The sequence below is a fragment of the Bos indicus x Bos taurus genome, chromosome 4 (genome assembly GCF_003369695.1).
Source record: "Bos indicus x Bos taurus breed Angus x Brahman F1 hybrid chromosome 4, Bos_hybrid_MaternalHap_v2.0, whole genome shotgun sequence".
NCBI classification, from domain to species: domain Eukaryota; kingdom Metazoa; phylum Chordata; class Mammalia; order Artiodactyla; family Bovidae; genus Bos; species Bos indicus x Bos taurus.
Window position 1 is genome coordinate 32624587 of NC_040079.1, and position 22847 is coordinate 32647433.

The window sequence follows — 22847 nt, forward strand, 5'->3', positions numbered from 1 at the left end:
ACAACAGAAATCTACAGAGATAAGGCATTTTTGTAATAGTAATAGAAGGGAAAAGTGTATTTGCCAATGTGCTTTGTGACCTATTTCATCTATTCATGAATAAAAAATTATATGAATCTATTGTTCCAAGTATAATATGAATGCTGTTCTCAATTTTTCATGAAAATATGTTAATGAAATATCCTATCAAAATTAAAATTAAATATATGTGATAAACATATTTCTTTTATACACTCAAAAACGCTTGTTGAATTCCTTCTAAAAATACCGGTTGACAATGAAGATACAAAAATGACAAGATTTTATCCTTTCAGTCAAGGTAAAATGACAAGATTTTATTCTTTTCCTCACAGTGTTTGGTGTGGTCAGGAGACAGGTATGTAAAGGAGAAATGATGAGTGGTATAGTTAATCAGTGTGTCTTTGAGGTTATTTATGAGGCAGTATGTGAGCACATGGATGGCAGTATCTTAATTTGGTACTGGATGTTCTGCATGGATTTCTTTAGTGCTCCTCCCCTCCACGTTAGAATGACCTGAGGAGCTTTAAAAGCCACTGGATTCCTGGGCCCCACTTCAGACTAAGTGAAACAGCCTGTGGACGTGGGGCCTAGTGTCTGTTTTGTAACCGCTTTCCCGTGTGATGGCTGAGACCCAAGGACCCCTGGGGACCTGACAGTTCATTTGAGGACTTCATGCCATGGTCACTTCTAACTGTAGAGTAGGCTGGGAAACAGTCTAGCTGTGTGCCCAGAAGAAGAAAGGATTTGGAAGAATGGAAACTCAGTCCTCTTTTGGAGCTTCAGTGAAGGTTCTGAGGAGGACAGTTCCTGAATTTTGGAAGCTGCACAGAAATTTAGCGAGCTGGAGGAAAACAACATGTACAGAGGCACAAGGAGAATGAAATGGCTTGGTATCTGTGGGGTTTGTGTCTTGCTGAACTAACAGATGAGGCTACAGAGTTAGGAAAGGACATGAATATTAAGGACCTTGTATGCTAGTTGGAAGAGCTTGGGATTATCACATAATAGGGAACACTGTTGGTCTGTGAGCAAAGGAAATGACAGGAGCGAGTTGGGATTCTGGAAAGATTGCTCTCTGTGTTCTAAAGAATGGGTTGCATGTGGCCCATCCCCTGTCTCACCTGACCTTTGGGCGTAGCCAGCATTGCTAGAGACAAAAATGGAACATGACCTACATGTTAATCATTAGAGTAGATTTGAGGCTCTGCTTCTTGCCCTACTGTGCTCCTGTTTTCCTCTGTTGGTTTATGAAGTTCCTAGACAATTGGATTTCACTTGGGCATCTCTCTTCATATTCTCTTGGATCCATACCCTGTATTAGGCTTCAGAATCCTCCTCTGTTCCCACACTTGGAGCTTTAATCTGAGTCAGAGCACTCAACCACCTGCTCGCCTTAAGGCACCTGTGCGCGCTCAGTTGTGTCCATCTCTTTGCAACCCCATGGACTGTAGCCCTCCAAGCTCCTCTGTCATGGAATCTTCCAGACAAGAATACCAGAGGGGGGTGCCATTTCCTCCTCCAGGAGATCTTCCCAACCCAGCAATCAAACACACATTTCCTACATTGGCAGCAGATTCTTTACCACTGCACAACCTGAGAAGCCCTTGTCTTAAAAGGGATATGATGAAAGCCCAGGAATTCAAGCAGAAAATGGGAACAACTTGAGTCTGTAGTTTAAGACATACTGTTCTCTAGAACTGTGGGTACCATCTACCTATTCCTCTCCCTTACATTTTATAGAAAAAATAGTATGCTTTAATGGCTCTCTTCCATTTTATGTTGTCTATGTTTATCTGATGGAACATTTATATTAACCCTGGTCTGATAGGGGCATTGCTGATTCGAGTTTCTTTCAACATAGTACCCATTCTGTTCAGATATTGATCCAGGCTATCTGTATATGGCAGTCCCTCTTCCTATGGAGCAATGTTGTGGGGTGGAGGCATATGTAGGGGGAAAATTAAGCATTCCCTTGTGTACCTGATGAAATCAGAATGTTAGTTGTCAATGATGGTAGGTGGTAGTTGAAGCCTGAAATTTCAACAAGAGATCAGAGCTGGAGATAAAGATTTGGAAATCGTTTTGATAAAGGTAAGATTTTAAGTCATGAGACATGATGAAATCATATTTGTAGAGTTTGGACCTCCAAAAAAAGGGGGGCCCGGGGCAGAAACCTGCAACACTAGGATTTAGAGGTTGCAAAAAGGGGAAAGAGCCAGCGATGGAGGAGGAAACCAGAAAGGGTTGGTGTCAGGAAAGTCACGGAAAGACATTTCAAGGAGAGTGGTTACCCATGCCACGTGAAAGCAAAGTGACCCCTGAGTTTATCAAGTGGAAGACATTGTTGACATGGGAAGCTTTTCTAGAGTGTTAGGGAGCAAACCTGATTGGAGAGGATTAAGCGAAGAACCAGGAAGGTAAAAAAGAAGTATTAACAGGAAAACTTCAGGGAATCAGCTAGCAGTGAAGAATATTAGTCAAGAAATTCCTGCTATCTAGTATACTGAATCATTTTATTAAAAGAAAACAATTTACCAAGTGCTTTCTATGTGTCCGGCTCATAGCATCAGACTTGACTCTTAGTTGTCTATTGCTTTCAGATTTTTAGAAATATAAGGACCACAGAACCTTGATTTCTTCTGGTAGGTGGTCAGGAAAACTTGTTCTTACAAAGCACTTTTTAAAAAAATGAAACTTGAAAAAGCTAAAGAAGAGGGATTGATGTATGCTTACAAAGAGTATTCTGTGAATTTAACACTTTTAGCTGATTATTGGGGTCATGATATCCTGAATCGTCTGCTTAAGACCAGAAAAAGACGAAATACCTCCATTTTCCCTAATCACTTTAGATAGAGCAGGGCCAGTTGATCATTATCTTAGTAAGATTTTCCTTGTGTAATGGGTAACAGTGATGTTTCTAGCTATTAATATTTGTTACAGACTGGTAGAAAGGCCTCTTTTTAAATGTATAAAAATGATGTTGTATCCTATTTGCAAAGTGTTTTCATGATTCTGATGTGAATGTCTCCAGATGAATGGCCTTTATATCTTTTTTATGAAGCCTCATCAGACGTGTGTGAACTTACTATGTACATGGTTTGGTACCAAGAGGAACAGTGTTTGAAACATATAAATAGACTTGCTACCTTGTTTGTTTGTTTGAGAAATCAGATGCTGTTAGGACTGTTGCACTGAAAGTATTGCAGTGATTTTTTTATTTCACTATGCTTATTTTGAATATCACTTTCTTTCACCCTGTTCACATGGATCAGCTCTTCTTTCTACTCTTTTTGTGGCAGACTTCTGTATCTGAAACTTCTCAAAATCGGTAGGTTCAAAATGCTATTTTTTTCTCATCTCAAACCTGGTTCTACTTATGTATATTCATCTTTCCAACTCATAACCAGGAGCTGTTCCTTTTTTACTACCTTCAGTCCAGACAATGCTGCTGTTGCTGCTAAGTTGCTTCAGTTGTGTCCGACTCTGTGCAACCCCATAGACGGCAGCCCACCAGGCTCCCCTGTCCCTGGGATTCTCCAGGCAAGAACACTGGAGTGGGTTGCCATTTCCTTCTCCAATGCAGGAAAGTGAAAAGTAAAAGGGAAGCCGCTCAGTCGTGTCCGACTCTTGGTGACTCCATGGACTGCAGCCTACCAGGCTCCTCTGTCCATGGGATTTTCCAGGCAAGAGTGCTGGAGTGGGGTGCCATTGCCTTCTCCAGTCCAGACAATGGAGTGGCACCATTACTTTCTCTCTGTGTTGTATTGTCTGTTCCTGTCTTAATTCCATGTCCATCCCCACAGCTGGAAGCTTCAGTACCTCTCATATGTAGCATGATAGTAACCTTTCACCTGCTTCCCTCTTCCTATCCTATGTATCTTTTTGCCGGATTAACATTATTGAAGTGTCATCCTGTTTTCATGATAACCCATGGCTCAGACAGTAAAGAATCTGCCTGAAATGTAGGAAACCCAAGTTCAAGCCCCAGATCATGAAAAACCCCTGAAGAAAGAAATGGCAACCCACTCCAGTATTCTTGCCTGGAGAATCCCATGGACAGAGGAGGCTGGTGAACTACAGTCCGTGATGTAGCAAAGAGTTAGACATGACTGAGCGACTTTCACTTTTCACCATCCTGTTCTCTTCATGACCCAGCTTTTTTTTTTTTTTTAATTTTATTTTATTTTTAAACTTTACATAATTGTATTAGTTTTGCCAAATATCAAAATGAATCCGCCACAGGTATACATGTGTTCCCCATCCTGAACCCTCCTCCCTCCTCTCTCCCCATACCATCCCTCTGGGTCGTCCCAGTGCACTAGCCCCAAGCATCCATTATCGTGCATCGAACCTGGACTGGCAACTTGTTTCTTACATGATATTTTACATGTTTCAATGTCATTCTCCCAAATCTTCTCACCCTCTCCCTTTCCCACAGAGTCCATAAGACTGTTCTATACATCAGTGTCTCTCTTGCTGTCTCGTACACCGGGTTATTGTTACCATCTTTCTAAATTCCATATATATGCGTTAGTATACTGTATTGATGTTTTTCCTTCTGGCTTACTTCACTCTGTATAATAGGCTCCAGTTTCATCCACCTCATTAGAACTGATTCAAATGTATTCTTTTTAATGGCTGAGTAATACTCCATTGTGTATATGTACCATAGCTTTCTTATCCATTCATCCATGACCCAGCTTTGAATAGGGAAAAAATATGGTGGCTATGAGCAGAATGAGATTCACCCCTTGGCTAAGCGTTCATCATCTGTGGTGTTCATCTGGCCCCCACCTGGCCTTCTTAGATTCTTTCCCAGGTTCTCCCCCTGTAACTATTCTTTACATATCTCCTGTGCAAGGTAAGCCAAGTCACTCCCTGTTGCTCATTAACACCCTGTATTGTCTTGACTTTTCATTTTGTCTCACTTTACTCTTTTCACTTGTAATCCTTCTTCTCCATTCTTGAAAATGCAAGACAAATTCCACTTCCACAAATCTTTCCCTCACTCACATTTCTTAAATATCACAAGAGGTGGGGAAATTCCATGAGGAATATACAGTTCTGGAGGCCTGGCGTGCTGTGATTCATGGGGTCGCGAAGAGTCGGACACGACTGAGCAACTGATCTGATCTGATCTGATCATACTCATGTGTATTAGTGTTAGTTGCTTAGTCCTGTCTGACTCTTTGCAACCCCATGGATTGTAGCCTGCCAGTCTGTTCAGTCCATGGAATTTTCCAGGCAAGACTGCTGGAGTGGGTAGCCATTCCCTTTTCCAGGGGGTCTTCCTGACCCAGGGATCAAACCCAGGTCTCCTCCATTATTGGCAGATTCTTTACTGTCTGACCCACCAGTTGTTGTTCAGTCATTGCTGTGTCTGACTCTTTGCAACCCTGTGGACGGCAGCATACCAGGCTTCCCTGTCCTTCACTATCTCCCAGAATTTGTTCAAACTCATGTCCATTGAGTCGTGATGCCATCCAACCATCTTATCCTCCATCGCCCCCTTCTCCTCCTGCCCTCAATCTTTCCTAGCATCAGGGTTGTTTCCAATGAGTCAGCTCTTCCCACCAAGTGACCAAAGTATTGGAGTTTCAGCTTCAGCATCATTCCTTCCAATGAGAATTCAGGGTTGATTTCCTTTAGGATTGAACGGTTTGATTTCCTTGCAGTCCAAGGGACTCTCAACAGTCTTCTCCAACACAACAGTTCAAAAGCATCAATTCTTTGGTGCTTAGCCTTCTATATGATCCAACTCTCACATCCACACATGACTATTGGAAAAACCATAGCTTTGACTAGACAGACTTTGTTGACAAAGTAATGGCTCTGCTTTTTAAATACACTGTCTAGGTTTATCATAGTTTTTCTTCCAAGGAGCAAATGTCTTTTAATTTCATGGCTGCAATCACCATCTGCAGTGATTTTGGAGCCCAAGAAAATAAAGGCTGTCACTGTTTCCACATTTGCCCATCTATTTGCCATGAAGTGATAGGACAGGTTGCCATGATCTTAGTTTTCAAATGTTGAGTTTTAAGCTAGACTTTTCACTCTCAACTTTCAGCCTCATCAAGAGGCTCTTTAGTTCCTCTTTGCTTTCTGCCATTAAAGTGGTGTCATCTGCCTATCTGAGGTTGTTGATATTTCTTCTGGCAGTCTTGATTCCAGCTTGTGATTCATCCAGCCCAGCATTTTGCATGATAAACTCTGCATATAAGTTAAACAACAGGGTGACAATATACAGTCTTGATGTACTCCTTTCCCAATTTGAACCAGTCCATTGTTCCAAGTCCAGCTCTAACTGTTGCTTCTTGACCTGCATACAAGTCTTTCAGTGACAAATAAAGTGGTCTGGTATTCGCATCTCTTAAAGATTTTTCCACAGTTTGTTCTTATACACACAGTCAAAGGATTTACCATAGTCAATGAAGCAGAAGTAGATGTTTTTCTGGAACTCTCGTGCCTTTTCAACAATCCACAGGATGTTGGCAATTTGATCTCTGGTTCCTCTGCCTTTTCTAAATCCAGCTTGTATGTATGGAAGTTCTTGGTTTACATACTGTTGAAGTCTGGTTTACAAGATTTTAAGCATGACCTAGCTAGTGTGTGAAAAGAGTGCAATTGTGTGGTAGTTTCAATAATCTTTGGCATTGCCCTTCTTTGGGATTGGAATAAAAACTGACTTTTTCCAGTCCTGTGGCCACTGTTGAGTTTTCCAGATTTGCTGGCATATGGAGTGAAGCACTTTAACAGCAGCATCTTTTAAAATTTGAAATAGCTCAGCTAGAATTCCATCACCTCCACTAGCTTTGTTTGTAGTAATGCTTCCTAAGGTTCACTTGACATCACGCTCCAGGATGACTGGCTCTAGGTGAGTGATCACACCACAGTAGATATCTGGGTTATTAAGACCTTTTTTATACTTGCCATTTCTTCTTAATCTCTTCTGCTTCTGTTAGATCCTTGCTGTTTCTGTCCTTTATTGTGGCCATCTGTGCATGAACTGTTCCCTTAGTATCTGATTTTCTTGAAAAAGTCTCTTGTCTTTACCATTCTGTTGTTTTCCTCCATTTCTTTGCATTGTTTACTTAAGAAGGTTTTCTTATCTCTGAGCCACCAGGGAAGCTAACATAGCTATACACACCTCTTTTATTGCATTATAACAACTTGAACATATTAAAATATTTGAATCTTTGTACCGTTAATTATAATGTAATATTTCATGTGTCTCCTACTGGGGGACTCATGGCAAGTGACCAACAGAGTGAAAGCTGGGCGTGAGGTGTCGTGAAAGGAGTAAGTGGTGATTACGTTGAACCCTCAGGTCAAACTACAGGATTCAGAGCCTGGCCTTTCCAAGTATTAACTGTGTGACCTTTACTCTAAAAAACGGCTTAAACCTATCTGTGCTTCAGATTTTTCATCATTAAACTGGAATAATGATAACAACTACTCCATATGGTTGCTCTGAGGTTTCAATGCAGTAATGTTTACAAACGCTTAGAATGGTTTCTGACATAGAGTGCTGTATAAATTTACTCTTATTAGTCCTGGTGAGATTAAAGTTATAAACTGCACTGCAGAGTTCTCTAAAATCTCTGATAGTGTCTCTGTTATTTTACTTGCTGCTAAAATCTATTTCATTGTTATTTCATTAATGTGAATGGATATTATTTTATTGAGGGAAGTGTAGTTCGTAAATAATTGCTTGAAAATGTAAGCTCATGACTTCTGTCTAGAAGAGAAAATGTTAATACCAAATGGAATACTAAAGAAAATTTCATGATATGTAAAAATTTGCAAAGTTCTACCTATCATTTTAGAGAATATATATGACTATTCTCCAGGCTATCAGAGTCCTCTGGTTTTTATGTTTGAGGTTACATTTCTTATGTTCTTAATTTTGAACTTTTTGATCCATTATTTAATATAGTTTAGTTCAGATCACATAGGGCAATTTTATATCTAATTAACTCATTCATCTTTCTTCTACTTTTAAGTAGTAATGACAGGGAAGTGTAGTTCGGGAAATTCATTTTTAAGACTCTTAGAACTGTGCTACAAGAATCCATGGCAGAACTGCTATTTCTGAGTCAGGTTCCTTATACATAATTTAGAAAGTAGATATAAGAGTGTTCTCTAAAAGCTTTGCCTCCAGCAAGAGAGTGGTACCTGATTCATACATAACATCATACAGGCAATGGATTGCTCTCCAGAGTATGGGAATAACTTCATTTCCTTATATTCTTTTTGTTGTATGAAATTGCACAAAGAGTTTTAGTTGCCTTGTAGTTGCTGGTTAATTGTCAATGATCAGAATAGCAGGGAGGAAGATTTTTGTTGTTGTTTCTTTTTTTGAAGGAAGGTGCTTCATGAAAGATGAGTCAAACTGGAGGGATGTTAGGGTCCAAAAACCTTACAAATACAGGTGGTATTATTCTCTGTATTTATTGTATGTTAGAACTGGGAGTAGTTACTTGAATCTCCCACCGTTGGAGATGGATTGGTTTAGGCCTCTTGTCAGGGTGATAGGATGAGCTAACAAGTGTCATATGTTGCAGTGTGAGGTAGAGTTCATAAATACCGGAGAAGCTGAACAATTAGAAGACAACTATGAGAGAGATGTCATCAGGCAATTCCTGCTTTGTTACTCGGTAGGTAGGTAGGTCATCTTTGCAGAAGATCTGGAGATTGATCTGGGCAGCGAAGGTAAGAAGAGCAACCCATGCAGGAGAAACACAAGCAAATTACATGGTTGGGAAAATGTAATGTGTTTCGTGTATAATGGGCAAACGAATTTGTATAGATAATGTAACTGTCTGGGAGGTTAAAAAGTGAGATTGGTACAAGATAGGGTGGACCTGAAAACTAAGCCAAGCTATCTGGGTATCATTGGTTCATTCATATCCATTTATCCCTGTTCACTTACCCGCATCCTTCCATCACCTGCCCTTTACTCCTCGACTTCTCTTCTAAGCTGTTAGCCTGATCGATGGTAGTAAGAATCATATGTGGAAGTAGGGGAGCCATGATAAAGAGTAGATTATAAAGAAGGGCAATTCAGTCTTAGTTGAGGCCATTGTTGGATGCCTGAAAGTAAAGACCTTGCCATCAACAACGGAAGATGAAGAGCTGGGCCTTGGGAGCGAGGGCAGAGCTATGTGCTAACTTACAACATTGTATTGAGAAACAACTACAGACAATAGCTAAGAACCAATTGTGTGTGCTTAAGGGCTGAGAGCGGAGAAGGCCCTGGCACCCCACTCCAGTACTCTTGCCTGCAAACTCCCATGGACGGAGGAGCCTGGTGGGCTACAGTCCATGGGGTCGCTAGGAGTTGGACACGACTGAGCAACTTCACTTTCACTTTTCACTTTCATGCATTGGAGAAGGAAATGGGAACCCACTCCAGTGTTCTTGCCTGGAGAATCCCAGGGACGGGGGAGCCTGGTGGGCTGCCGTCTATGGGGTCGCACAGAGTCATACACGACTGAAGTGACTTAGCAGCAAGGGCTGAGAGAATGAAGGGGTGAAGAGAATGAAAGAAAACAGCAGAAGCAATCAGTGAGGTGGAGTAGCACACCATCTTCATGATAAATAATTTGATCCAAGTAATGGCAAGAAATTAACAGATCTGTTGATAAAGTAAATGAATTTGCTAATACTTCAACTTTTGATCAGGGTTTTTCAGCTGTGTTACAAAATCCATGCATATTAGGCACTGTCAAATAAATCATTGGGCTATTAGAAAATTATATGAAAAAACAGAAAAAGGAAAATCATATAATAAATTGTTGGATAGAGTGTCCTTTTGGAATCAGTGTTATGATTGTGTCAATTACTTCTCTATATCTCCAGATATATAGATAATATAAATAGAATAACCAGCAAAAGAATTAATCTCAGAGAAAACATTAAGTGTATAGAGCAGTACAAATCCTAGTCTACTTGTATTTTTCATACTAAAAGCTGAAGATGAATATTACAAGAAAATAACATAATTTGTTTGAAAAGAGATGTGCCATAATTTGACTGGGGACTCAGAAAAAACTAATTTTTTTTCCAGTGGGAGAAAGAAGGGCACGATTGACTAGGGTTAGCACGTACAAAGACATCATTATGGAAAAACACAGCTATTAATCCTTCTTTTTAGTGATTGACAATATTAGTGTGAAGACGATTATCCTGGTTCTCGAAAATAGATTAATCATAGAGGGCAATGATGCTAAACAGTGCTATGAAAAGTACTTTTTATAAAAGACTTTTTTTCCTTGAAGATATGAGCAAATTTAATGAATTCAAGTGTTTGATGTTTGCAGCTTTTAAAGCATTAGAATGATATCACATATTACTACTATAAAATGAAGCTGTTGGGTGAAACTTTGTAAGATTATTCTTATGCTGTTTAAACTTTTCTTACCTATAAAATAGTTGACTTCCAGTGAAGTCTTTGCATCTTCCTGAGGACTTCTGCAAAGGGAGATTTGTTGACTTGTAGGACCTCTTCTCAAACAGCTTCAATGGAACTTGAGAGGACTGGGCCCCAGAGAGCCCAGGATTTGAGAGATGCAAGTCAAGACTAATCCATGTTTTCTATCCTCAAAGTTCATTTTTAATATTTCCATTGTTTAGTTCAGTCGCTCATCGTGTCTGACTGTGACCCCATGAATTGCAGCATGCCAGGACTCCCTGTCTATCACCAACTTCCGGAGTTCACTCAAACTCACATCCATTGAATTGGTGATGCCATCCAGCCATTTCATCCTCTGTTGTCCCCTTCTCCTCCTGCCCCCAATCCCTTCCAGCATCAGAGTCTTTTCCAATGAGTCAACTCTTCACATGAGGTGGCCAAAATACTGGAGTTTCAGCTTTAGCATCATTCCTTCCAAAGGACACCCAGGACCGATCTCCTTCAGAATGGACTGGTTGGATCTCCTTGCAGTTCAAGGGACTCTCGAGTCTTCTCCAACACCACAATTCAAAAGCATCAATTCTTCGGCGCTCAGCTTTCTTCACAGTCCAACTCTCACATCCATACATGACCACAGGAAAAACCATAGCCTTGACTAGACGAAACTTGGTTGGAAAAACCATAGCCTTGACTAGACGAAACTTGGTTGGCAAAGTAATGTCTCTGCTTTTTAATATGCTATCTAGGTTGGTCATAACTTTCCTTCCAAGGAGTAAGCGTCTTTTAATTTCATGGCTGCAATCACTATCTGCAGTGATTTTGGAGCCCCAAAAAATGAAGTCTGACACTGTTTCCCCATCTATTTCCCATGAAGTGATGGGGCCAGATGCCATGATCTTCGTTTTCTGAATGTTGAGCTTTAAGCCAACTTTTTCACTCTCCACTTTCACCTTCATCAAGAGGCTCTTTAGTTCTTCTTCACTTTCTGCCATAAGGGTGGTGTCATGTGCATATCTGAGGTTAGTGATATTTCTACCAGCAATCTTGATTCCAGTTTGTGCTTCTTCCAGCCCAGCGTTTCTCATGATGTACTATGCACATAAGTTAAATAAGCAGGGTGACAATATACAGCCTTAACGTACTCCTTTTCCTATTTGGAACCAGTCTGTTGTTCCATGTCCAGTTCTAACTGTTGCTTCCTCACCTGCATTTCCACTGTAGCAATCCTTTTTAATATTATCAACCAGAAAGACATATCTTCCATCACTGAATTCCCACAGTCCTTGATCAGTAGTTTCTTGTGGCACTTCTATTCTGTTTTAAATACTCTTTTTTAAAACTGTTTTCTGTATGAAGTGTGAACTCGTAGAAAGCCACTACTTCTGTAGCTACTGAAGAGCCTTCAGTAGTACTTGCTGTATAGTAGATGTAGAAGAAACAGCAGTTGGTAAAGTAATCCTTGGATCATTCAGTCAGCATTTTTCAGAGCTTATGTCATTTTCCAGAGCCAGTGTCCTTTCACAAAGAATTTAACACATCTCTGAAAGAGTAAGATTCATAATGTGTACATATGAGGTGACCATTTTCTATTGCTTATGTTTGAAAAGTCATGCAGCCTCTTCTAGAACAAAACAATAGTAGAGACTTCTATGAAGAAGATTCTCCTAGAGCCGTGGTTCTTTATGTGTTTTGAGTTAACCACCCCTTTGGGTAAGCTCTGAAATTCAGACAGTTCCTCAAGGAAAAAAATGCATACCTCTCCAAATTTTTTTCCCAACTTGGATGGTTCAGACTCCTGATGTTCCAGGTTAGGAACATCTTAGCCAAGAGAATTCTGAATGTAGAAACAGTTGTTGTTGTTGCTAAGTCACTTCAGTTGTGTCCGACTCTATGTGACCCCATAGACGGCATCCCACCCGGCTCCTAATTCCATGTAATGAATAGAAAGAAAATAAAAGTACTAAATATTTGTCAAGACAGTGAAATATTTTGAATATTGAAGTGGTAAAAAGGCAAATCACTCAGTATCACAGTAATCCAAGTCTGTGCCACAACCAGTAATGCTGAAGAAGCTCAAGTTGAACGGTTCTATGAAGACCTACAAGACCTTATAGAACTAACACCCAAAAAAGATGTCCTTTTCATTATAGGGGACTGGAATGCAAAAGTAGGAAGTCAAGAAACACCTGGAGTAACAGGCAAATTTGGCCTTGGAATATGGAATGAAGCAGGGCAAAGGCTAATAGAGTTTTGCCAAGAAAATGCACTGGTCATAACAAACACCCTCTTCCAACAACACAAGAGAAGACTCTATACATGGACATCACCAGATGGTCAACACTGAAATCAGATTGATTATATTCTTTGCAGCCAAAGATGGAGAAGCTCTATACAGTCAGCAAAAACAAGACCAGAAGCTAACTGTGGCTCAGATCATGAACTCCTTATTGCCAAATTCAGATTTAAATTGAAGAAAGTAGGGAAAACCACTAGACCATTCAGGTATGACCTAAATCAAATCCCTTATGATTATACAGTGGAAGTGAGAATTAGATTTAAGGGCCTAGATCTGACAGAGTGCCTGATGAAGTATGGAATGAGGTTCGTGACATTGTACAGGAAACAGGGATCAAGACCATCCCCATGGAAAAGAAATGCGAAAAAGCAAAATGGCTGTCTGGGGAGGCCTTACAAATAGCTGTGAAAAGAAGAGACGTGAAAAGCAAAGGAGAAAAGGAAAGATATAAGCATATGAATGCAGAGTTCCAAAGAAGAGCAAGGAGAGATAAGAAAGTCTTCCTCAGTGACCAGTGCAAAGAAATAGAGGAAAACAACAGAATGGGAAAGACTAGAGATCTCTTCAAGAAAATTAGAGATACCAAGGGAACATTTCATGCAAAGATGGGCTTGATAAAGGATAGAAATAGTATGGACCTAACAGAAGCAGAAGATATTAAGAAGACGTGGCAAGAACACACAGAAGTACTGTACAAAAAAGATCTTCCCGACCCAGATAATCACGATGGTGTGATCACTGACCTAGAGCCAGACATCCTGGAATGTGAAGTCAAGTGGGCCTTAGAAAGCATCACTATGAACAAAGCTAGTGGAGGTGATGGAATTCCAGTGGAGCTATTTCAAATCCTGAAAGATGATGCTGTGAAAGTGCTGGACTCAATATGCCAGCAAATTTGGAAAACTCAGCAGTGGCCACAGGACTGGAAAAGGTCCGTTGGCATTCCAATCCCAAAGAAAGGCAACGCCAGAGAATGCTCAAACTACCGCACAATTGCACTCATCTCACACGTTAGTAAAGTAATGCTCAAAATTCTCCAAGCCAGGTTTCAGCAATATGTGAACCATGAACTTCCTGATGTTCAAGCTGGTTTTAGAAAAGGCAGAGGAACCAGAGGTCAAATTGCCAACATCCGCTGGATCTTGGAAAAAGCAAGAGAGTTCCAGAAAAACATCTATTTCTGCTTTATTGACTATGCCAAAGCCTTTGACTGTGTGGATCACAATAAACTGTGGAAAATTCTGAAAGAGATAGGAATACCAGACCACCTGATCTGCCTCTTGAGAAATTTGTATGCAGGTCAGGAAGCAACAGTTAGAACTGGACATGGAACAACAGACTGGTTCCAAATAGGAAAAGGAGTACGTCAAGGCTGTATATTGTCACCCTGCTTATTTAACTTCTATGCAGAGTACATCATGAGAAATGCTGGACTGGAAGAAGCACAAACTGGAATCCAGATTGCCAGGAGAAATATCACTAACCTCAAATATGCATATGACACCACCCTTATGGCAGAAAGTGAAGAGGAACTCAAAAGCCTCTTGATGAAAGTGAAAGTGGAGACTGAAAAAGTTGGCTTAAAGCTCAACATTCAGAAAACGAAGATCATGGCATCTGGTCCCATCACTTCATGGGAAATAGATGGGGAAACAGTGGAAACACTGTCAGACTTTATTTTTCTGGGCTCCAAAATCACTACAGATGGTGACTGCAGCCATGAAATTAAAAGACGCTTACTCCTTGAAAGGAAAGTTATGACGAACCTTTCTATTTTCTTTCTATTCATTACATGGAATTAGGAGCCTGGTGGGCTGCCATCTATGGGGTCACATAGAGTCGGATACGACTGAAGTGACTTAGCAACAACAACAACTGTTAAAAATTAAAAAGCAGAGACATTACTTTGCCAACAAAGGTTCATCTACTCAAGGCTATGGTTTTTCCTATGGTCATGTATGGATGTGAGACTTGGACTGTGAAGAAAGCTGAGTGCCGAAGAATTGATGCTTTTGAACTGTGGTGTTGGAGAAGATTCTTGAAAGTCCCTTGGACTGCAAGGAGATCCAACCAGTCCATTCTGAAGGAGATCAGCCCTGGGATTTCTTTGGAAGAAATGATGCTGAAGCTGAAACTCCAGTACTTTGGCCACCTCATGCGAAGAGTTGACTCATTGGAAAAGACTCTGACGCTGGGAGGGATTGGGAGCAGGAGGAGAAGGGGACGATAGAGGATGAGATGCCTGGATGGCATCACTGACTCGATGGACGTGAGTCTGAGTGAACTCTGGGAGCTGGTGATGGACAGGGAGGCCTGGCGTGCTGCGATTCATGAGGTCGCAAAGAGTCGGACACGACTCAGCAACTGAACTGAACTGAAAATGTTCTGTATGATAGACACTTGAGGTATTGCACAGAGTCAAGATATGTATGGGAATCTTTTATGGTCAGGGTTAAATGTCCCTCTGTAAAGACCTGAAGAATATAGTGTACCAGGAAAAGACATCTGGGAGGTATAAGTAGTCAGTTGTCATATAAAGCATTGATATCAGAAATCTAAAGAAAAAGAAAATGAAATTAAGAGATATCTTTGTGTAGTGAAGAGTTGTCTTTGGCTCCAGCCTCCAACTCCACACTCCACAAATTATCCTCATTGTCTTGATCTGAGAGTCCAAATCAGATGGTAGAGATGGCTGCCTCACCAGCATTTAAAAATGTGATGTTCCACATCTACTAAAGTATCAGTTTGGGCTTTTTTTCTGCTTTTTTGTTCGAAGAGAAGGAGGACAGGAGATAGTGTGTAAAACCAAGTTTTCAGAAAAGAAAAATAATATTCTCATCATAATGATGTATACAACTGTATTGGCCAACTGAAATGGACTTGACGTGATTCTAGGTTTCACTACATGACTGTAGTTGGATGGTTGTGGGTTGTGAAGGAGAGATCACATACGACACATGGACTTTGGGCTTGAACACATGGTAATTAGGCATGCCAATTATATGACATGGCATTACTCATGAAAGGAGTGATTGGGGTGGGTAGCTGGAAAGCTAGATTCTGTTTGGGGTATGTTACATGCAGTGTGTCTTGTCTTCATGCAAATTGAAATGGTAGGCAGTGGTTCAGTTGCTCAGTCACGTCTAACTCTTTATGACCCCATGGACTGCAGCACACCAGGCCTCTCTGTCCTTTACTATCTCCCAGAGTTTCCTCAAATTCATGTATACTGAGTCAATGATGCCATCCAACCATCTCATCTCTGTCACCCCCTTCTCCTCCTGCCCTCTCTCTTTCCCAGCATCAGTGTCTTTTCCAGTGAGTTGGCTGGTGTGATCTCCTTGCAGTCCAAAGGACTCTCAAGAGTCTTCTCCAGCACCACAGTTCAAAAGCATCAGTTCTTCGGCACTCAGCCTTCTTTATGGTCCAACTCTCACATCTGTACATGACTACTGGAAAAACCATAGATTTTATTATATGGACCTTTGTCAGCAAAGTGATGTCTCTGCTTTTTAATACACTGTCTAGTTTTTTTTAATACACTGTCTAGCTTTTTTCCCAAGGAGCAAGCGTCTTTTAATTTTATGGCTGCAGTCACCATCTTCAGTGGTTTTGGAGTCCAAGAAAATAAAGTCTGGTAGGCAGTTGAAAATAAAAGACTGGGACCCTGGTGAGAGGTTGGAGTTATAGATACATACTTGAGGGTTATCAGTGAATAAATGGCTATTTATGGCTATGGGCTTTGAGGAAAAGACCAAAGAAATGAACATGTGGATTAAGAGGTCTGTGGCCCCAAGGCAGTGTTAATAAATGTTAATTTCTCATGGGAGCACATCTCCAATGTAATAATGGAAATTAAAAGGAAATTTGTTGCCTTATTAAATTTAGTTTTGAAAAGTCTGAAAATGAGGTACGTTGTTGAAGCTAAACAGTCCGGGATTGGGTTGGGGGAGGTGGATGTGTTTATAAAAGGGCAAAATATGGAGTTAAAGCTGATCAGTGCCTTGACGGTGATGGTGACCGTACAAACCTAGACGCATCATAAATTGCATAGAAGTCAATACACACAGATACCTGTGCATGAAACTAAGGAAACTGGAATACGCTGGATGACAGTGTCAGTCGGTATTCTGGTTGTATATGATGGTCTGGTTTTATAAGATGCTACCGTGGGGAAAACTGGGCAATACAGTGGATATCTCTCAATTATTTCTTACTACCGCATGTGAAACTACAGTTATCTCAACTGAGAAATCAACCTTTAAAAAAGCATTCATAAAAATTAGATAAACTTTCCTGTTATGAAAAACAAAGATAATACTCAAAGACAAACCATATGGAACATGGAATGGGAAACTAAAATTCTTATTTAAAAAATTCAACCAGCTGATTTAGTAATACCTCCTTGAATTCTGTCTAACATGTGTTGTCTTTATTGTATTAGCTTTTCCTGTTTTTTTTTTTAACATGTTTAGAAATATATTTTTCTAGTTTCACAAAATAACATTGTAGTCATCAAAGTTAATATCGTTTCTGTCTCAGAGAGACTGCTACTAAAAGACAGTTTAGTATAGCAGTGATCTGCCTTTCTTTGTGTTTTTTTCAGACAAATGCAGTTAAGGCATTAACATTTTTTGATTGTATTTATTTGGCTGCCTCGGGTCTTGGTTGCAGCACGTGTGATCTTCATTGTTACACAGGGTCTTTCACTGCGGTGCAGGGGCTCTCTCAGTAGTTGTGGCGTGCGGGATCTTAGTTTCCCAACCAGGGATCGAACCAGTGTCCCCTGCATTGCAGGGTGTACTCTTAACCACTGGACCACAAGGACAGTCCAAGGCATTACTATTTTTTGAAAGTAATGGAAAACTCTCAGAAAGCACTGATAAACCCCAGAAGTGACTCAAACAACTCCATTTAAAATTAGGTAAGAGCTGTTAATATAAAGATAGAGATAAAGATGTTAAATAATATTTTGTGGTGTAATTTGTAGGATTTCTAAGATTTTAAGATGTTAAATGCTATTTCTTGGCAGAACTCTTACTCTTTACATGCGAGGAACCATTTTGTTTCTTTGTAGAAAAATATTTATCAGCATTAAGCAAAGATGAGAAGATATCTCATGTTATGTTTACTGTATTTGAGCTACTGTAGTTAAACAAAATTTTGTTTTTAATTTTTTTCTTAAAATTTTTGTTTTTAGGACCATGATTTTGGTTACCTGGAATAGACAGTTATCACATTTTCTTTTCCATAATAATTATATTAGTTTTTAATGTAAATCATTTTGACTTTAGACACAGTGAAGAAAAAGTTGTTTAATTATGAATATTAATTTAAATAAAAAGTATATTCATTTTTGAGATGACATAGAAACTCCTTTATATCAAGGATTTAGTTTAGGAAAATCCTATTGTTAATCTCATTTTTAAATGAACTTAGTTTTTTAAAATCAACTTAGAAACATTTTTCAGAAAGGTAACCCCAGATCTGTCTGTTAAATGAACAAATTAGATAGATGAATGGACAGACAGAAATCTTTATGTCCATCTTGCCTGTTGTTTTTGATGGAGACAGACACTTATGAAGTTCTGCTTAAAATCTCTTGGTGAATTTCCAATGTGTTAAGAACCAATTCCAAACTCCTTTATTTATTTGGCTCAGGTGTTTAAAGAAGCCCCGTCTCTCCAGCCCCACCTCTCATTACCCTTCCCTTTTCCCCCTGCCCCAATCCATTCCCCACACCAATGTCTGATCTCATCCAGATATTTGGTGCCCTCTAACTAGAGCATCTTTCCTTCTTCTTGACTTTTCATATAGTGCCTTCTGACAGGACCATCCTACTGACCTACTCATTTTGTTCAGAATTTTTCTTAAGCCCCCCCCCCTTTTTTTTTTAAATGTAGCATGGTTTATATGTAGTTCTTCAGCAAATGGACAAGTTAGTCTGTATTATCCCGGATGTCTAATGTTGTACTCACTACTAATCCAATTTTTAGATGGACTTTTCCTAAAGTATGGTTGTATTGTGAGGTCTAGGCTTCTTGATGATGGAAATGAGAGGAGGGAATGAATTAAAATGGAGAGAAGCATCAGTCTGATCCGTGTCTGTCACCCACCCAGTGCCTCCCACACTGTGCGTTGCTCACAGGAAGAGGTTTTATAAGGAACCAATAAAGAGATGGAAAGAATCATGAGGAAAAGTTAAAGGAAGTTATAGAAAAAAGTTAAGGATTATTTCAGTGGAGAAGTTATTTTCCATGTAAATGGAAATATCTTTAAAAATGAGGCTAACATGCTAAGCTTTCAATCAAATTTAGAATGAGATAATGGAATTCTAATGTGGTGCCAGCCTGTAAAAGGATTTCTTGGCAGTATGAGCCTGTTGGTACTAGAATGAGGAGCATATGAAGATTTAAATGGTAGAAAGTGATAGCAGTCAATCAAATAGTACTTTAATAGTTTAGCACTAACAGAAACTTGTTATACAAAGGAAATATTTTTTGAAAGAGCAAGGAAAATAGTGAAACATTAGTATCTCACTCTCCAGAAATGCATTCTGGGAATTTGAAAGAACAAGAGATTTATCTATTTGGAACTGTTTAGGACTGACATTAATGGAGGCGGAAGAATGAACTGAATCTTTTCTTAATGGAGACAGAAGAATGAACTGAACTGAATAAACTTAATGATAACTTCATGCATCCTCAAGGAAACAAGGACTTCTTGGCTTAGATTTGTTGGGGATATATTTGGCAAAGGATTATTATAATTAGAGTTTTTGGTAAGCTGAACTATTAACCTTAGAGATTTATTACCTTTTTTTTGTGAGCAAATCATAGTGAAAAGTGTCCAAGAAATTTAATTATACTGTCAATCTAATTAAACAATTTTTCTGTGTTCTCAATAGGTAGCTGAGAAGACTTATAAAGTTTTTTTGGAGTCATTTTAGTGTTGCTTTAATCTGTAGGTCACCGCCATTAAGTAATCATGTACGTGTGATTTTCTGTTTTATTTTTAAGTTGGATAATGCAGATGAACAAGCAGCCCAGATCAGAAGGGAACTTGATGGCCGTTTGCAGTTGGCTGAGAAAATGGCAAAGGTAAATTGTTAATTTTGATATACTGAACCACATTTCTTTCTGTACTTAGATTTCTGTAAGCTGACAGTTATGTATAGACAAAGCCAGTGTAATTTTATCATTTTCTTGTTTCCCTGCATACCTCTTAAGCTCAGATTCATGAATGCGTATTATCTAAATGGAGTATATTATTTATTTTACATATCCATCTTTATATGAGATCTTTAAATTCAATGATAACTTTTGTAGATTATTCTTAAAGCAATGCCCAAATTTCTCAAACTGCCAGACTTAGAAGTTTAATATTGCACTAAGCATAATATAATCAGAGAGAAGACCATCCTCCCTGAAAAATCACGTGATACACCCCAAAGTATCTGGCACAGTGTTTGGCCCACAGTGGTGTCAACTAATATTTGAATGGGTGAAAACTATAATTTGAGATTTGTAGTACAGAATCTCAGGATATATCAAATACAATATTTTATTTACTTTTATTTATACAGTCACTGTGTTTCTGTGAACAAAAATAGATTTCAAACAAAAGCTGTGCTTGTTTTTAATACTGAGGACTCTTTGTCTAAATCATTCGCTAATAAATTGATGCATTAATTTACTTCAATGGTAAAAGTAAAATTCTAGTCCCTTAAAAGAGACTTGAGGTTGTAATGCTTTGGGTCTGAGAATAAGATTTTGTTTTTCCTTTTCTCTTCTACTGAATGAAAACTTTGAATATGTTTTATTCAAACATAATAAAGGAGACTCTTACTCTCCTTTCTCCCCTTTTCCCTCTGATTCTGTCTCTGTCTTTCTGAAGAGTCCTGTCTATTGGGGATTTTTTCATTTTAAAAATTAAGGCACAATGTGTATATAGCAAAGTATGTAGACCTTTAGTTTACAGCTTGATAAATGTGTGTGCACCCTATATAGTGAAAGCAAAGTGAAGTCGCTCAGTCATGTTTGACTCTTTGCGACCCCATGGACTGTAGCCTACCAGGTTCCTCTGTCCATGGGATTTCCCAGGCAATAGTACTGGAGTGGATTGCCATTTCCTTCTCCAGGGGGTCTTCCTGACCCAGGGATCGAACCCAGGTCTCCCGCATTGTAGACACACGTTTTACCGTCAAAGCTACCAGGGAAGTCCCCAAATCAAGACAGTGAACTTTACCAGCAGTTAAGAGGATCTGTCCTACACTGCATTTGACAATTGAAGTTTAGTGTTTTTCAAAGAAAAATATATGTATTAATATGTAAATTTTAAGACAGCTAATGTTGTATTATATAAATGTCTATTCAATTAAAAAGTAGAGAAATCATTGAGAAATTGGAGATAAATAGAAAAACAGAGGAAAGAGAAGTTGGGTAACAGAGATGGCAATATTTTGTGAGAGCCAAGCCAAGAGATGCATGAGGATTCTCCAGATGAAGACATGGGATGATGATATGAATTAGGGGCTAAAGAGTTAAATTCATACAAAGGGCAGAGGTTGAAAGGACAACACACCTTGTTACTATCCTCTGCTTACCTGGAGAGTCACTACATGATTCCAGAGATTCAAATGTGGAATTTATTGGCTAGAAATCAAGTAGCTTGAGGGTTTTAGAAGCTTTAGGAAGAAAAATTGTTGTTTAGTCACAAAGTCATGTTCAACTCTTTTTTCAACCCCTTGGACTATAGCCCACCAGGTTCCTCTGTCCATGGGATTATCCAGGTAAGAATACTGGAGTGGATTGCCATTTCCTTCTCCAGGGGCTCTTGCAGACCCAGAGATTGAACTTGGATCTCATGCATTTCGGGAAGATTCTTAATCACTGAGCCATTGGGAAAACCTTGGGAGAAAAATGCTTTCCCTCAAATCCTAACCTGTGTTGGAAGCTGTCTAGAAGGGCATTGCTTTTCTTGAAGAACTGAGGCTAAGAGAGAATCCAGAGAGATGTGCCTGGCACTGTGGGCAGGACTCTGGACCTGTGATCTGCATTTCTGAGTTGTCTCCTTGTATTTAGATTGTACCTGAGCTGTTCACACTGTCCCAAGTTCTTCTCCAAGGGTCTGGCTGGGTATGTGATAATTTAGATGAATTTCCAGAGGGGTCCAGAGTAGGCTGGAGAGTCTGGGGTGTATTCTCAAGTTCATGTCTGTGGAGAAGAATGTGTCTGTACAGCCTCAGAGCTGAGTCAGAGGTGCAAGGTCAGTGATGCACACCAGCAGCTTCTCTTTGAGGGGACCCTACTGATTCCATCAGAAATGTTGATAAAATAGAAAAAACATGAAGAAGGAAGGAATTGAAGCCAATGGGATTGGAATGAAAAAAAAAATATAATGTCTTTTGGTAAATAGATATTTAATTGCTTTCTACTTTGTTTCACCAAACTAAAGCCACCTTCCTAAAATATAAGGCTAGTTGTAATTTACTGACCTTATTGTCTTAGATCTTTACCATAATCCTTTGAACCCACAAGGGCAGGTGATATAATGAATTTATTTTATAGACAAGGAGATTGAGTTTAGCCAAGATTACTTAATAAAAGACCTCAGACATTGGTCTTTCAACTCCAGAGCTTGGGTTTGTTTTTCTAGGCCCTGATGCCTCTTCAGTCTCATAAATCCAGAAACATGGCTTATTCATAGTTTAGAGTTGGCAATCAACTATTAGGAACACCTATCCCACATGGAACAATGAGAACTAGTGGTTTAAAGATCTGAGTGGAGGTTTGAATCTGTTCTTCCTGCACAGTCCTGGGCAAACTCTAGCAAGGATATCAAGCCAGTCAATCATAAAGGAAATCAGCCCTGAATATTCATTGGAAGGACTGATGGTGAAGCTGAAGTTCCAATACTTTGGCCACCTTATACAAAGAGCCAACTCATTGGAAAAGACCCTGATGTCAGAAAAGTTGAGGGCAGGAGGAAAAGGGGGTGACAGAACATGAGATGATTGGATGGCTTCACTGACTCAATGGACATGAGTTTGAGCAAACTCCAGGAGATAGTGAAGGACAGGAAAGCCTGGTGTGCTGCAGTCCACGGGGTCACAAA

At 39.5% G+C, this 22847-nt stretch overlaps 1 protein-coding gene across 16 annotated transcripts in view; it reads left to right on the forward strand.

Annotated features, from left to right (window-relative positions):
• Window positions 1-22847, forward strand: part of CADPS2 (calcium dependent secretion activator 2) — a 577723-nt gene that overhangs the window by 217170 nt on the left and 337706 nt on the right. For all 16 annotated transcript variants that reach the window (XM_027539120.1, XM_027539121.1, XM_027539127.1 and 13 more), the window contains one exon: window positions 19751-19831. In XM_027539120.1, coding sequence (XP_027394921.1) covers window positions 19751-19831 — 81 coding nt within the window. The remainder of the gene's footprint in view (window positions 1-19750; window positions 19832-22847) is intronic.